The 14368-nt window shown below is 46.2% G+C and overlaps 1 protein-coding gene across 1 annotated transcript; it reads right to left on the minus strand.

Annotated features, from left to right (window-relative positions):
• Positions 1-1935: 1935 nt before the first annotated feature.
• LOC137571066 (uncharacterized) lies at positions 1936-9996 on the minus strand. Its single transcript, XM_068279752.1, has 3 exons — positions 9938-9996; positions 5700-6264; positions 1936-2064 (listed from the first exon to the last, which is right to left on the minus strand). The coding sequence occupies exons 2-3, from the start codon at positions 6138-6140 to the stop codon at positions 1936-1938; spliced, it is 570 nt and encodes a 189-aa protein (XP_068135853.1). The 5' UTR covers positions 6141-6264; positions 9938-9996.
• Positions 9997-14368: the final 4372 nt, after the last annotated feature.

Genomic DNA, 14368 nt, shown 5'->3' on the forward strand with positions numbered 1-14368 from the left:
ATAAGTCTGTTACTATAATATCTCTAGATGACAGATTATTCAGTTTATATTCTTGCCATTATGAAGTTGTAAACAGACAAACAACCATATATCAGAATATTGCCATCTAGTGGCCAAATTAAATAATAATCATTTTGTACAATCAACAATACACAAGATATCACAATAAGGTCAGATAAAAAAATGGAAAGTTTCTTCAAATCATCAGAGAAAGAAGACATTGTAGATCGTTCTTGGTTGCCCAATCTAATAGATATTCCTCCCAAATCACAGAGATTCCTATGAAATATAAAAAAACATCTGATTAGGCAACGCCAGACAAAATATTTGGTAACCCCTTTGGGACTGACAAGCATATGTCCCTGTAACATAATGTCACACAGAACAAAAGACATGCTCCTCACCACAGTGTCATGCATGAAAAAAATTTGACTATAAAACCTAATGAAGCCTGATGAACAACAGACCAGCTGGAACTACTCACATATTCCAGTCTAACACTGGTGGTATCTTTTGCAGGGGATAAGGATACATACACCCAAAAAGAGTTCTGTGCACAAGAACACAGGATCAAGGGATCCACTCACCAAGGGTCCCATAGATCCAAACAGTGTCAATATAGAAAACCCAAAAAGGAAAAGTCCTCATTAAGACCTACCGGAGATTTGGAACCCAAATCGTAGATCCACCTTGTCTCATGCCTCAAAAGTGATGTAACTATATTGCCGCCCCTGGAAGACAAAGAAAGATGTTTTAAACCACATACTGTCCAACCAGTGATTCGTCCCCCATGTACCTTTAACGCGTGGTCCGCTACCGGGGTAAGCGGTTTACCCTCTATAAAGTCCCTCTCCGCCAACCGAATGGTTGAGAGGTGCTTTTGAATCCGTGTTTTTAATTTATTTTTCGTTTGTCCTACATAATACAGGTTACATGGGCACCTCAATAAATAGATCACTGCTTCTGTTTGGCAGTTGATAAATTCCTCAATACGATGGATCCTTTGCGTCTTTGGGCTGATTACCTCCCTAGTGGGTCTCATCAATGGACAAATGCTACATCGTCCACAGGGAAAACTACCCTTTGTCTCCTGATGTGTGCCTGATCGTCGCTGAAAATGACTCCTACAAAGACGATCCTTGAGTGTAGGTGCTTTTTTCGCTGTCAGAGCCGGTCTACTTGAGATGAATTTTCCCAAGATTGGGTCAGTGTGTAAAATCGACCAATGTTTAGCCAAAATACCCCTCAAATCCTCCCACCTTGTGTTGAAGGGGGTACAGAGTCTTACCATAGAACTAGTATTCTTTTTCTTTCCATATAGCAGATCTTCTCGTCTGGAATATTTGGCTCTTTGGTACGCTTGTTTGACCGTTCGTTTAGGGTAACCCCTCCGTAGAAATCTCATCTCGAGATCCTTGGCCTGTCGTTCAAATTCTGTTTCCTCAGAGCAATTTCTCCGGACTTGAAGAAACTGTCCGGTTGGGATGTTATTCTTCAGCTGTTTTGTATGAAAGGATCCATAATGTAGTAAGCCATTTACTGCGGTAGTTTTTCGATATAGAGTAGTTCCAATGTGTCCAGTGTCTGTAAAATAAAGTTGTAAGTCCAAAAAATCTACAGAGGTGGGTGAAATCTTAGATGTCAAAACAATATTCTTGTTATTTTGTCCCAGTTCTTGTATGAATTCCTGTGCCATTTGTTCTGGGCCCTCCCACAAAATTAAGATGTCATCTATAAAACGGTACCACCCCAAAATATTAGGGTGGTACCGTTCTAACGAGGGACCCCACACAGTCTCCCGCTCCCACCACCCCAGAAAAAGATTAGCAATGGCGGGAGCGCACTTAGCACCCATAGAAATGCCATGGGTCTGTAAATAGAACTGCCCATCAAAGACAAAAAAGTTGTGAGCCAAAATAAATTTTAGAAGGTCCATCAAGAAAGAATTAAAATCAGCTCTACCTGTTGTGATTGTTGATAGAAAATATTGGACTGCTCGACATGCGTCATCATGTTGAATGTTTGTATAAAGAGATTCCACGTCAAGTGATATAAAATAGGTACCTGTTGGAACAGAGATGTAGTTCAATTTAGTGATCAAGTCAAGAGAATCCCGGACATATGAGTCTAAAGTTAGGACATGTTCTTGAAGGAAGAAATCTACAAAGCTGCATCCCTTCTCAATGAGACTCCCTATCCCTGAAACGATGGGGCGTCCAGGTGGACACTCTAAATTTTTATGAACTTTTGGTAACAGATGTTTTTTTATATTTCATAGGAATCTCTGTGATTTGGGAGGAATATCTATTAGATTGGGCAACCAAGAACGATCTACAATGTCTTCTTTCTCTGATGATTTGAAGAAACTTTCCATTTTTTTATCTGACCTTATTGTGATATCTTGTGTATTGTTGATTGTACAAAATGATTATTATTTAATTTGGCCACTAGATGGCAATATTCTGATATATGGTTGTTTGTCTGTTTACAACTTCATAATGGCAAGAATATAAACTGAATAATCTGTCATCTAGAGATATTATAGTAACAGACTTATTTGTAATATATCCCTCGTTTTTCTTTTACTTTTGGGATATGTATCCCTGATCTATTTCTGTATAATCCTTTTGCTGCAGTACGTCTTTTAACTTTTGGCACTACAATCCCCACAATCCTTGAGGACAGTAAGAGGAAGCGGGGCGGCGTCCTATGACGCGGCTTCCGGTTCTTCATCGTGCGCGGCCGCGCACATACTACTGAAGCATAGGGCTTCCCCTGTACCCGCCCACATAGGTCCTCGGATTAATAAATAGCCAGCTATCTACACAGGTCCTTATGCCCAGACGAAGCTGCACATTATAGGCGGCGAATCGCGACGGCGTTTAGGGGCACACTGGTCTTCCCTGCCTATTCCTCCCAGTCCTCGGTAAGTTGCAGCCTCTTATTCTTTCTCACTACACCTGGCACTTTATCCTTTTTACATTTTTACATCCTTGCACGATAAACAACAATTTGATTCAATGGTTGGTTATTACACTTCATTACTCTCCAATGGCACTATGCACTTTATATACTATTTTTGCACACATTCTAGTTCTGCACATATGTGGTTGACTACTGCTGGAGGTCTCATTATCTTATAATTTGGTGCTATTTGTTAGCATCTTGCTTTAATAATACACAGGAGGTTCAATTTAGGCTTTGCGGATCCATGCAATATTGTGTATATGTACAATGATTTGTAATATCATGTGCCCTTTTGTCCTTTGTTTTTAGTGTTTTAATTTTTTGTACTCAATAAAGGTTTATTATATTTGGATATTTGATTGAGTGGTGCGGTTTGTTAGGGAACTGTCTTTCTCCTTTTTGATACTTGTATTCAATTATAGTTCCTTTCTGCACACTCTGTTATTTGCCCATATTTATGGTAGAGTGGATGGTGCTTGCCCAAATCTGTTGTGATTTTGGGCAGATAATACACTCCACTCTCAAATTCGGTCAGATAGGGATCTATCTGATGGTTGATCTGGTGACCATCTATTAGTGTATAGTCACTTTTAGTCAATAAATTCACAAGTAAAATGAGATAGAGTACCTAGTAAGTCCACAAACATAATTAGTTAGAGCCCCCTTCCTTAAATACCCAAACATAAATATGCACAGTTCCTCCCTAAGGCCCGGTTCACATTAGCGGTTGCTATCCGGAATCGCCGTGCCGGAGCCGTGCCGGAGCCGGACCGCATGCGGACCGGACGAAACGGACGCACGGCATAGCAATGAAAGTCTATGCGACCGTTCACATGCGTCCGTTTCGTCCGGACCGGAGCCGGACCGGATCCGGACTCCGGCGTCCGTTCCAACATGCGCTATTTTTTGGTCCGGCTGGTCCGGCTGACGTATCCGGACCGGAGCCGGAATGTTGCATCCGGCCAATGGAAACCAATGAGAACCGGAGAGCGCACAACACACTGGCTATAAAAACCGGATGTTATACCACACTTCCTATGCTGACTCTATGGTATGGTGGCCATTTTGGATGGGGACCACATGGCACCAGCGTTCACAGAGTGGAGCAGCAGTGACTTCATGCTGGAGCTGTTTGGCAGCAACATGTCTGACGATATGTCTGATAACGAGGGGGTGAGGCCCTACACATCAGAAGACCTCATCCTACAGGTGCAGCAGGTACCAGCCCTGTGGGACAAGGGGGATGCGGACCACAGCAACATCAAAAAATGCAGAGGCCTGTGGAAAAAAATTGCCAAGCTGTATGTGGAGGACTTTGAGCACTTGAGCAAGAGACAGCAAGGCACAGAGGGTATGTTGACTAGAAGTTTTTGGGGGGGCTTGTGGTTAGCTTGTGATGTATTCCACTTTTGCTATGGATTTGTGTCACCCACGTGTTGCCCACCCACCCGTGGCCCACCCACCTGTTCCCCACCCACCTGTACCCCACCTGTGATGTATCCCACCCACCTGTGATGTATCCCACCCACCTGTACCCCACCTGTGATGTATCCCACCCACCTGTGATGTATCCCACCCACCTGTACCCCACCTGTGATGTATCCCACCCACCTGTACCCCACCTGTGATGTATCCCACCCACCTGTGATGTATCCCACCCACCTGTACCCCACCTGTGATGTATCCCACCCACCTGTGATGTATCCCACCCACCTGTACCCCACCTGTGATGTATCCCACCCACCTGTGATGTATCCCACCCACCTGTGATGTATCCCACCCACCTGTACCCCACCTGTGATGTATCCCACCCACCTGTGATGTATCCCACCCACCTGTACCCCACCTGTGATGTATCCCACCCACCTGTGATGTATCCCACCCACCTGTACCCCACCTGTGATGTATCCCACCCACCTGTGATGTATCCCACCCACCTGTACCCCACCTGTGATGTATCCCACCCACCTGTGATGTATCCCACCCACCTGTACCCCACCTGTGATGTATCCCACCCACCTGTACCCCACCTGTGATGTATCCCACCCACCTGTGATGTATCCCACCCACCTGTACCCCACCTGTGATGTATCCCACCCACCTGTACCCCACCTGTGATGTATCCCACCCACCTGTGATGTATCCCACCCACCTGTACCCCACCTGTGATGTATCCCACCCACCTGTGATGTATCCCACCCACCTGTACCCCACCTGTGATGTATCCCACCCACCTGTGATGTATCCCACCCACCTGTACCCCACCTGTGATGTATCCCACCCACCTGCGATGTACCCCACCTGTGCACATAAAACATACACAATGACCAATTATTAAACATCAATTTATTGTAAAAAATTAAGACATTTAAAATCACTTAAAAACTTGAAACTCCAAAATAAACACATTTCAACAAAACATATTAAAAACCAAACATTCACCCTCGTCCTGGTGGTGTGGTAAAATAAAGTCTCAGTTGGTCCCTGTTCCGCAGTGACACTACCCTTGGCCTGGTTGCATACCTCCGCAGGGGCATTAGTGGAAGCACATTCGGGGGTTCCGGAGTCTCTCTTTCCTCCTGCCGCACAAAGTTGTGGAGGATGCATGCTGCCTTCACCACGACAACTGCGTTGCCCGGTTTCAGCAGCATGGGCGTGTGGAACACCCTCCACTTTGACACCAGGATCCCAAATGTGCACTCCACCATTCTCCTTGCACGGCTCAACTGAGCATTGAAGTGTAGCTGGCTGGCATCAAGTCCCCTGTCTGGGTACGGACGCATTACATGGTCGGACAGGGCGAAGGCCTCGTCCCCCACAAACACATAGGGGTAGGCCGGTGCCCTTGTCCCAGGCCAGGGTCTGTCACGGGGGAGACGCAGTCTGCCTTCCTCCATCAGCCGGCAAAGGGTCGTACGCTGGAAAATTCCAGAGTCATTGGAACTACCGTACGACCCCACGTCCACGTACACAAACTTGTAGTCCGCATCTGCCACTGCCATTAGAACAATGCTGAAGTATTTTTTATAGTTGAAATAATGGCTGCCACTCCCCACGGGTTTCTGAAGCCGGATGTGTTTCCCATCCAGTGCGCCAACACAATTAGGAAACTTGCACTCGGTCCAGAAGCCCTGGGCGATCTCCTCCCATTTCGTGGTGTCCGGCACAGGCATGTATCTGGCCCTCAGTCGCGTCCAAAGGATCCTCGAAGTCCTCACGACGATGCCTGCCACCGTGCTCTTCCCAATACGAAATGTGACATGTAGCGATGTATATGTTTGTCCAGTTGCGATGTACCTACAAGAGAAATAATCGAAATCAATTTTTCATGTCGTTACAGGAGAAAGGTTCAAGACAAGGTGGCGCAATATACGTGATGCATACGTGAAATGGCTACGGAAGAAAAAACTTGCCGAACGAAGTGGCAGTGGCGGGGGAAAGCGACAAAAAGACTACCAATTTGCCAAGCAATTGTCTTTCATCAATGCAAGCCTGGAACCTAGACTGTAAGTACCACTACTGTGGGCAGGAACTGAGAGCTCATTTTAGCAGACAACTACCATGACTTCGGCCATGTATTGCTATAAACTGGCCTCAATTCCCATGGCTAGCGAACTTTTCTCACAAGCTTTATCAAATGTTTGGTAGAAACGGTTGATAAAGTGTTTGCTAGTGTTTGCTAGCTCTGTGAATTGACGCCACATGCTGTTTGGCACACCAATAAATATTGTTTTTATCTACAGGACTGAAGACAATTTGGAGCAAGAGGAACCGACCCAGGAGGCACGGTTCAGCAGTGAGGAGAGCTTGGTGGATGATGACGTCGCCGATGTAACCTATTTCCCCGAGGAGAGGAGTAGGAGGAGGGAGTCCTTAGCTATCCCAGCTCTCTCCTTTGATGATGACTTGGGAGAAGAGAGCTTGGATGTTGAGGTTGCAGGACCGAGTGTGGAAGAAGCTGCACCTCCACAATCGACCGCTATGGAAGCTCCAGGGGAACAAGAACAAAGTGAGGAGCACCGAGAGACTGCAGCACAACCAGCGCGCAGGGCAACCCCGACACAGGCCAGAGGACGGGAAGATGCTGCCACACCACCAGTGAGGACCACCCCACCAGTGAGGCGTCAAGGTACCCTCCCCCCAACAAGGAGAGAGACAGAGTCCGAGATGTCCGGGGCTGTCTCCGGACTTCTCGGGATTCTTCAGAGCCACCAAACTCTCATAACCCGGCAGTTGCAAGATGAGGACAGGGGCCACATCATGGAGCAGTACAAGTCCCACATCACTTCACTGCAATGTGAGCTCGACGCTGTACATGGGCACTACAGGGACGAGCTTAAAATGATGCATGAGATGCACAGAGGAGAAATCGACCAACTGCGTGCGCAGCATCATCAGTCGGTGGGCCAGCTGCAGAACATGATGCAGCAAATGCACCAACAAAGCAAGGAACTACTGAAATTGCAGGCACACCCGTGTTTTCACACTGTGATGTCTCTAATACCATATTTGGAAAAGGTGCCTTCCCAAAACATGATGGCGTGCCATTCCACTTTGCTGGAGGTGATCAAACAACACATGGACACGCCATTATTGCAACCACCAATTTTTAGACCCCCACAACCAACAGCGGTGCCCACCTGGCAATCATCACAGATGTACACCGGCTACAGAGGCAGTCAATATGGGCCACCGCTGTCAGGGTCCAGCTCATCCACGACCAGCACCCAAGAGAGTCCAGATTTCCAGGCAGCAACTCCCACCTTTTCTAGTAGTGGTGCCGATACAATTTGAAAAAAAAAGTCAGATTGTTCCTGGACATGCTCCTCTGAATACCTCCGATCCTCGGAGGAAGGATACCATCACAGGGCTTTTTAGCCCAACCTTTTCCCTGCCCCATCTCCTTCAACCAAGGTTCAGAGGTGTTCAGATGACCATGTCAGGGAACTTTTGTTTTTGCTGGACTTGAACTGTAGGGCCTGGTGTCCCCGAAAGACACTACCTGGGTCACAACCTTGTGCCTGTTGCACTGCACCTGTAGTCCTGCACCTGTGCCTTTGATTCCTCTTGTTCCTTACTTTGTTGTTCCTAATCACTTGCACAAGACCCTTGGAGCCATGGGTGAAGGACACCTTCACTGGTCGGTGAGAGGCCTAGCCTTTTCACTGACCTGTGTCCTTCATCCATGGCTCAGAGGGTCCTGTGCCAGTGGTTAGGTTTTTAAAGCACTTCAATTTTAGGGCCTGGTGTCCCCGAAAGACACTACCTGGGTCACAACCTTGTGCCTGTTGCACTGCACCTGTAGTCCTGCACCTGTGCCTTTGATTCCTCTTGTTCCTTACTTTGTTGTTCCTAATCACTTGCACAAGACCCTTGGAGCCATGGGTGAAGGACACCTTCACTGGTCGGTGAGAGGCCTAGCCTTTTCACTGACCTGTGTCCTTCATCCATGGCTCAGAGGGTCCTGTGCCAGTGGTTAGGTTTTTAAAGCACTTCAATTTTAGGGCCTGGTGTCCCCGAAAGACACTACCTGGGTCACAACCTTGTGCCTGTTGCACTGCACCTGTAGTCATGCACCTCTGCCATCGGTTCCTCTTGCTCCTCACTTTGTTCTTGTTCCTAACCACTTGCACAAGACCCTTTGAACCATGGATGAAGGACACCTTGACTGGTCGGTGAGAGGCCTAGCCTTTTCACTGACCTGTGTCCTTCATCCATGGCTCAGAGGGTCCTGTGCCAGTGGTTAGGTTCTAGAAGCACTAATAATTTAGGGCCTGGTGTCCCCAAAAGACACTACCTGTAGTCCTGCTCCTCTGCCATCGGTTCCTCTTGCTCCTCACTTTGTTCTTGTTCCTAATCACTTGCACAAGACCCTTGAAACCATGGATGAAGGACACCTTGACTGGTCGGTGAGAGGCCTAGCCTTTTCACTGACCTGTGTCCTTCATCCATGGCTCAGAGGGTCCTGTGCCAGTGGTTAGGTTCTAGAAGCACTAATAATTTAGGGCCTGGTGTCCCCAAAAGACACTACCTGTAGTCCTGCTCCTCTGCCATCGGTTCCTCTTGCTCCTCACTTTGTTCTTGTTCCTAATCACTTGCACAAGACCCTTGAAACCATGGATGAAGGACACCTACACTGGTCGGTGAGAGGCCTAGCCTTTTCACTGACCTGTGTCCTTCATCCATGGCTCAGAGGGTCATGTGCCAGTGGTTAGGTTTTTGAAGCACTTCAATTTATTAGGGCCTGGTGTCCCCGAAAGACACTACCTGGGTCACAACCTTGTGCCTGTTGCACTGCACCTGTAGTCATGCACCTCTGCCATCGGTTCCTCTTGCTCCTCACTTTGTTCTTGTTCCTAATCACTTGCACAAGACCCTTGGAGCCATGGATGAAGGACACCTTGACTGGTCGGTGAGAGGCCTAGCCTTTTCACTGACCTGTGTCCTTCATCCATGGCTCAGAGGGTCATGTGCCAGTGGTTAGGTTTTTAAAGCACTTCAATTTATTAGGGCCTGGTGTCCCCGAAAGACACTACCTGGGTCACAACCTTGTGCCTGTTGCACTGCACCTGTAGTCATGCACCTCTGCCATCGGTTCCTCTTGCTCCTCACTTTGTTCTTGTTCCTAATCACTTGCACAAGACCCTTGGAGCCATGGATGAAGGACACCTTGACTGGTCGGTGAGAGGCCTAGCCTTTTCACTGACCTGTGTCCTTCATCCATGGCTCAGAGGGTCCTGTGCCAGTGGTTAGGTTTTTGAAGCACTTTAATATTAGGGACTGGTGTCCCCGAAAGACACTTGGGCAGCTATGCCCTGCAACTCTTCCAGCACAAAGTTGGTGGTTGGTGTTCCTTAAAACTGACCGGGCTATACCATAGATATGTTATTTTTTTGTCTTCCATGTTGGAAGAATGTTTCCATGTTGGAAAGTGGTTGTTTTTGCAATAAAAAAATTTGTTTTTACATACCTCAGTGTGATGAGTAGTTGTTCTTGTGGTGTGACTGCTCTCCTGAACGTGGTATCCTTCTTCCTAAGGTCATCCTTCACCATCTCCAAAAGGGTATCAAACCTGTCAGGAGATGGAAAGGAAGAAGCTGTAAAGTATGTTGTGGGACAAGGTGTTGGGTGGAGGATGGGGGAGGTGTGTTTACAGAGGTTTGGGAGTGTTGTGGAGGGTGGGGGTGTAGTGTATAGCTAGGTATACAGGGGTGTGGGGGTCAGGGTGGTGTGTTTAGCTAGGTATACAGGGATGAGGTGTTGTGGGGGTGAGGGTGGGGTGTTTAGGAATGGTGGGGGTTGGTGTATTTAGGCCTATATACTTACAGGGGAATAGACATCCGAGTGTAGCTGTAGAACTTCTGTGGGTGTCGTCTGAGGTCCCGGTAGAGGGCCTGGAACTCTCCCTTCCTCTGCCTCCTGGCTAGTAGAGGGTGCACCCACCATCTCCTGCGAGGAGCACGCCTTCTCCCCACATAGTAGTAGGTAAACAACAGGAAGGAGAGAATTCCCAGGTAATAAGCGTAAAAAATGACTGGATCCATGGTCCCAACTGCTGTCTCTGTATCCAAGGATGGTCTCCACACGTCCAGCTGTCTCAAACAATGACCCCAGAGCTTCTGCTGACCTCCCAGAACCCCAGGTATTTATACAGGTTGTTATCTCTTTAAGAATCCGGATCCGGACCGCAACCGTGTTCATACCGCACGGAAACCGTATGCAACCGGACCGGATCCGGACAGGAACCGTACGGTTCAGGTCCGATCCGGCTCCGGTGCGGTCCGGACATCCGGTGCGGTTTTCGCAAAACCGCAAGTGTGAACGGGGCCTTAATCCACAAACTTACTTAGGCAGAGCTCTCATCCTTAAATTCCCAAACATAAATACGCACAATTGTGATGTTTGGTGCACAAATTGCTAAACTCTGTGTTTTGGGGTAACATGTTGCTTAATTTTTATGTGGAAATTTGCCTTCTTAATTATAATCTGGTTGTTGTGAAAAAAGTCTATTTTGTTACAAGGCGCATAACTAGAAATAACTGGGCTCCCCTACAAAACTTTGGATGGAATCTCCACCCCCCCCCCCATGTTATTCAATTGGCTAGTGCACACTTGAATATGTTTTACCCATGCAGATAAAAACAGACAGCAGTGAAGCACTGCAGGCATTTTCTCTATAAATTACATTAGCTCCTATGATAAAACGTGCATGTTTTCATACATACAGACACACATGGTGCTAATGCAGCAGAAATGTGGGTGCCCTATATCGTTTTCAACATTAGAACATTTAAGTTTTATAAGTTGTCATATTATTTTGTTTGTATGTACATTTTTAAAGTAAATATCTTTTCTTTTTCATTTGTTTCCGTCTGTTTTAAAATGGTACTTATGATTTACATGTTCTTGGTTTAAACCTGCGCCCAGTTAGCCACAATATTTATCTTTTATTACGCTTTTATCTTCTACCCGTGCCCATTTTTCCTTGCGCCTCTGTCTCATGCACGTGATAATTGTCCCCGTTCTCACTTGTAAAATATTCTTTTTGTGAATCATGGTTGTTATTTATTTAAACTATTTAAAGGAAATCGGATTAATGTATTTCAGCCGGCAGGGCCGGATTTACCAAAAGGCACTAAAGATGAAAAGGTAGCTCACTCCCCTCCATTAGTGCCTCCCTCCTTCCCTATGCAGAGTCCTGGGTAGAGTGTAAATGAGGGGGTACTAACCCTGCTCTCGGCATTCCACTGACCAGATCTTCCTTTAGTCGGGGGCTACACTAGCTACTTAATACATCTGGCTACCTAATACTAAGGGTCACCTGTCGCTACCTATGATGGGCAAGGGAATTCAGAGAGAAGTGACAGCTGGGCCAGCCTGCACACTTGTGGTGCAGTTTGCTGGGGGTTTGTAGGGTCATGGAGGGCGTTTGTCGGTTCAGGATAGGCTCCTGTGAGGTAAATCCAGGCCTGTTAGCAGGATAGACATTAGATTTGATCTACTCATAAAATCTAATGAAAATGTATTTAATAAAAATCTAAGGAATTCCTGAATGATATTTGATATTACTGGTTACTGGTGGGACTGCCCTTATCTTTTTGAGTTTGTAGCAAGAACAGAATATGGTTAGAAGGTAATAAATGCATTTCACTCATCACAATTTTTACCAAAGCTACATAGATACATTGTTCTTAATTTGTGTGTCCATATTAATAACTCTCTGCAGTGCAAAGCAGCAAATGGCCCCCGAGGCATACAGGATCATAGGAATGATTACCAACAATGAGCCTGAGTTTGAATCTTTCTTTGAAAAAGCTGTTCACTGGAGTTCAAAGTACAAAGAAACGTCAGGTCTGGGAAATGTTTGCAAATAAACAAAGTGAAAAAAAAAATGAGAGAGAGATAGAGAGAGAGAAAAGTCCAACCCTACTGACTGCTCATTCCACTGGGTTTCTCTACCATCACATGGCCTGTGAGATAGGGAATTGTGACATGTGACATTTACATATGGCTGAATAGATTACATTCTTGTGGCGGTTAATAATACATACCTAGCTTGCTTAACATACAGCCCACAGGGGACCTTCTCTCAGAAGTTCGTCTTGGCCTGCTAGTGCCACAAGGGCACACCTACTAGATTTGTCTATGGCTCATTCACAATATATCCTTGGTGGTCCTTCCTAGTTTTCTCTATCCCCTGCCTTCCAAAAAGAGTGTAGATACATGCACCTGTGGATCATCTTCCATGCCTGATCCATCCAATAGCACTATGTAGTTTCTGGATGAAACCATGCAGTGACACACTTTGCAAGTCTCCTGGACGACAGCTAGCAGTGAGGATGGTCCAGGTGCTTACTAAGGGGTAATGATGCAATAATGTATGGGGAGCACATTGTGCGAAGCAGCTTGTTTCACAGAGCTCCTTATCTGGGCACTGGTATAGGATCTCCAGTGAAAATAACGTAATAAAAAAAGTGCTGAATTTTTACAATAATTACCGTATATTCCAGCGTATAACACGACTGGGGGTATAAGACGACCCCCCAACTTTTCAAGTTAAAATATAGAGTTTGGGATATACTCTCTGTATAAGACTACCGCTCTTCCAACGCACACCAAATAAAAATTAAAAAAACATCATAAACTGGTGCTATGCATGAGCAGATACTGGTGCTGTACCGTATGTGGTACCCAGTATACAACAGAATATAGGCGATTGATTGACTGGTTGGATTAGTCAACTCTCCCTCTCCTAAAGTGGTACAACAGTCAAAGGACATGAGAAAAAAGTGGATTGGTCAGCTCTCCTTGTCCACCTGGTTATCAGAGCGGTATGGAAGAATAGATTGCGCTGTGCCCATAAAACACGCCTCTTTCACCCTTCTGGACCACCCTTGTACCCTATTTACCTTCTTCTCTGCCTCTCAGATCTCGCACATGTGCACCTGCGCCGCTTCACTACAGTCCTCAGCAGCGAGATCTGAGAGGCAGTAACAGGATAGGGCGTATCACCCAGCATCAATGACACCCGGCATATAAGACGACCCCCAACTTTTCAGAAGATTTTTAAGGGTTAGAAAGTAGTCTTATATTCCAGAATATAAATGATTTAGTCAGTGTTTGCCCATTGTAAAACCTTTCCTCTGCCTGATTTACATTCTTACATGGTGACATTGATCACATGGTGACATTTTTACTGCTGGCAAGTGATGTCACTGGAAGTAGCTGCTGCTTGCTTTTTTGGCAGTCGGAAACAGCTGTAAACAGCTATTTCCCACAATGCCACGAGGTTCACAAACAGGAAACTGCCAAGACCATGGTCCTCACAGTTTCCTGTGGGAGGGGTTTCACCACAATATCAGCACACAGAGCCCCCTGATGATGCATTTGTGAAAAGGAATAGGGGGTATCAGCTACTGATTGGGATGAAGTTCAATTCTTGGTTACAGTTTCTCTTGCATTAATGCTACAGTGCATATTATTTCTCCCTCTGAGTTGCTATGTCTCTGAGGGGGAATAGTATTTATCGGCACTGGGAATTTGAGCCGCAGCAGGGTGAGCTGTCATTCTGCTTGCCCTGTGTTTAACTCACAGGCGACGTTAAATACGTACGCACATAGGGCTTGATTCACTAAACCGTGCTAACTCATAGCACGGCTGTGCTAGCGTTTTGTGTGCATTTTCTCGTTTTTGCGCGATTACATTTGAAAATTTGTGATTGCGTGTGAAAATTCACGATTGCAAGCGAAAACGCGTGCAAGAACGCTAGAGTGGCCATGCTATAAATTAGCACAGTTTAGTGAATCAAGCCCCTAGTGTGTGTGGAGACTAAAGGGAGTGGAGAATCTGCCTGTTGGTGGAGAATATATCTGTCCCTGAATATCTGCCTTTCATTTAAATA

Source organism: Hyperolius riggenbachi, chromosome 4 (genome assembly GCF_040937935.1).
Source record: "Hyperolius riggenbachi isolate aHypRig1 chromosome 4, aHypRig1.pri, whole genome shotgun sequence".
Classification (NCBI taxonomy): domain Eukaryota; kingdom Metazoa; phylum Chordata; class Amphibia; order Anura; family Hyperoliidae; genus Hyperolius; species Hyperolius riggenbachi.

Coding starts and splice junctions, on each gene's coding strand:
- LOC137571066 (XM_068279752.1), bottom strand. CDS start 6,140: ATGCCTGTGCCGGACACCACGAAATGGGAGGAGATCGCCCAGGGCTTC. Junction 2,065..5,699: donor CCAGCCAGCTACACTTCAAT/GCTCAGTTGAGC, acceptor CTGTTCCAACAG/GTACCTATTTTATATCACTT.